The sequence below is a fragment of the Salvia splendens genome, chromosome 10 (genome assembly GCF_004379255.2).
Source record: "Salvia splendens isolate huo1 chromosome 10, SspV2, whole genome shotgun sequence".
Lineage (NCBI taxonomy): Eukaryota > Viridiplantae > Streptophyta > Magnoliopsida > Lamiales > Lamiaceae > Salvia > Salvia splendens.
Genome location: NC_056041.1, coordinates 12,304,586 through 12,307,392, shown reverse-complemented (window position 1 = coordinate 12,307,392; position 2,807 = coordinate 12,304,586). Strand labels below are relative to the sequence as shown.

The following is a 2,807-nucleotide window of genomic DNA, read 5'->3' as shown; positions in this document are numbered from 1 at the left end:
ATCAAGACTGATAGCATCATCTTTTCCAACTTAGTAGTAATGTATTAATGTGTGTGATATATATTTGTCTATTGAGTTGACGCTTATTTAGTTATAAAATGAGAAGTTATATGATTGGAAATATATACTATGTCTATTATATGTGATGTAAAATATGATTGAAGAATATGTGATTAGAGTTGTTAATAAGTAAAGTTGAACCAATTTATAAAATGTACACCAATTTTAGTGTGAATTGATATTGTGAAACGAGAAAAATAGTAGTATTTCATTATTGTTGAGAAATAGATGAATTTCCCAGAGTGGAACAAAGCTCAATTGAACCATGATCAAGCAACTCATTTATCATCTGCTCTATGCCATCATCATCAGCAGCAGCAGCAGCAGCTTTGAATTCCTGCACATTCTCTGATTTCCCCAGAAATTCATGATTTCCACTCATTTTATGTGCCTCCATTCGCTTATTATCTACAGCTAGTTTATTGCCCTTTGAGACAGAAGTCATGTGGCATTTCTGCAGCTTGGCCATTAGAGTAGGTGAAAGAAGGTGCGTAGATGGCCATGAAGACGACAACGGATCGTAGGAGAAGTTTGTCCGAGCTCGGGAGCCACACATGATCCTTGCAGCCTCATCATATGCCTTTGCTGCATCCTCTGCCGTCTCAAATGTCCCAAGCCATATTCTTGTCTTTCTGCAAAGGTAAAACAAGAATGTATCTGATCACTTCATCAATGCACTTTTTATTTATACACAATGAATGGCAAAAGTAGTGATGGATTACTTACAGCAATGGGTGGCGGATTTCGGAAACCCAAGAGCCCCAGTGGCGCTGGCGTACGCCTCGGTATCGCTGCTGTGGCCGGGCCATGCTGCAAAGGTGTTTGTGAAGAGAAGAAGATTGCAGTGTAACAGTGGATTGTGCAGCTTGAATTAGACCAAAAACTTGGTGTTCAACTCTATTTATTGACAGAATAATGTGTTAAAGTAATCAGTTTTTTTTTGTCTTATTATCGACTCTATGTATTTTTTTTAATTTGCAATCGATTGTATTCTCATTCTCATTTCGACAGGTTGAAATAAGTAGATTTCTATATCTATTTCCCATCCTTACTCACAAATCTGCACATACTATTGCTTTACAATTTTTGATATGTTTACTATATTCCACCTATGCATTTTATTTACGGATTTAATGTAATATACTATTGATGAGAAGACATATTAAAGTGAAAAGGGACTATTTTGTGTGGATAAATCAAAATACTAGAAAATATGGAGTAACTACTGGTTATGGAATGGAATGAGGGACATTCATGCTAAGTTCAAATCATAAAAATTATGTTTCATCCAACAGCCATTTACTTGCTGTACTTATTTCTTAATCAATCAAAAGTAATAATTACAGTACTAATGTACGACTCTTGAAATACCGACTACTTCAATCAAGTACTCCACATAAATGGGTGGTAGAATTTCTTTCCCATTCTCACAACAAATACCCTAGCCTAAATCCTAAAATCGGGTACATTAATGTTTTGTAGACTTGTAGTAATTGTAGTCAATAAGGCCAGCTGCAACGCGTTACGTGGGTGGCTCGAATCCCCTCCCTCCGTGACGAGACGGGTGCGGGACGCCCGTCTCGTCCCCAGCCCGCCGAGACAGCCCGCGAGCTGTCTCGCCACTCGCGTGAAGTGGCATTCTCCGGCGCGATGCGTGACGCCCACTCGCCGGCCCATGAGTGGGTTTCATCACGCTGACACAATAAATCATTTTTTTTTAAATGATTTATTTAATATAAAAAAATTAAAATTTGAAAACGGTAATATTACCGTCTTTCGACCGTTTTCTCAAATTTTTTTATTTTTTTTATTTTTTACTCTATAAATACTCATATTTCATCCTCATTTTACACACAAACACACATCTATTCTTCTCAAATCATCTCTCTTTCCACTCCAATTTTCATCTCAAATCAACTATTTTATTCTTCCCCCAAAGTTAATCGATCTAATGGATCCATATGAGCAAATGCGTCGAATAATGGAAGAATCACTTGAAGAAGATCGATGCCGGGAGGCGGAAGAAGCCGCACCGCCCCAAAGACGCTCCCGGACTTACATCCATCGTAACCGGGAGGAAGCTGCCGCAAGGTTAGTACGCGACTACTTCTGCGATAACCCGGTTTGGGGAGATACCTACTTCCGTCGCCGTTTCCGCATGCGGAAACTGCTATTTTTTTCCACATCAGAAATACATTGGCAGCCCGGGAAGAGTTCTTCCAAGAAAGGTTCGACGCCGTCGGCCGTTTCCAGCCACACGACGCTGCAGAAATGTACTGCAGCAATCCGTCAGCTTGCGACTGGAAGGCGGATGTGTTCGACGAATACCTCCACATTGGAGAAAGCACTGGGAGAATGTGCTTGATCCAATTCTGCAAAGGCGTCCGGGCAGCCTTCATCGACGAATTTCTCCGGAAGCCAAGCACGACAGATTGCCAGTTTCTGCTCCACCTTCACGAAGAAGTGCACGGATTCCCCGGGATGCTCGGCAGCGTCGATTGCATACACTGGCAATGGAAGAGTTGCCCTGTGGCGTGGAGGGGGTCGTACACGAGCGGCCACAAAGGCACCCACCCTACCGTTATACTCGAGGTTGTTGCCGACTACCGGCTATGGATCGGGCATGCGTACTTCGGGGTCCCCGGATCGAACAACGACGTAAACGTGCTCCACCAATCCAACCTCTTCGCCGAAGTTTTGGATGGTAAAGCGTCGGCCATCAACTTGATCGCTAACAACCAGCGGTA

The 2,807-nt window shown here is 42.1% G+C and overlaps 1 protein-coding gene across 1 annotated transcript; it reads right to left on the bottom strand.

Annotated features, from left to right (window-relative positions):
• Window positions 1–236: 236 nt before the first annotated feature.
• On the bottom strand, window positions 237–917 carry LOC121753163 (ethylene-responsive transcription factor ERF003-like). The gene is made up of 2 exons (XM_042148360.1): window positions 787–917; window positions 237–692 (listed from the first exon to the last, which is right to left on the bottom strand). The coding sequence occupies exons 1-2, from the start codon at window positions 867–869 to the stop codon at window positions 272–274; spliced, it is 504 nt and encodes a 167-aa protein (XP_042004294.1). The 5' UTR covers window positions 870–917; the 3' UTR covers window positions 237–271.
• Window positions 918–2,807: the final 1,890 nt, after the last annotated feature.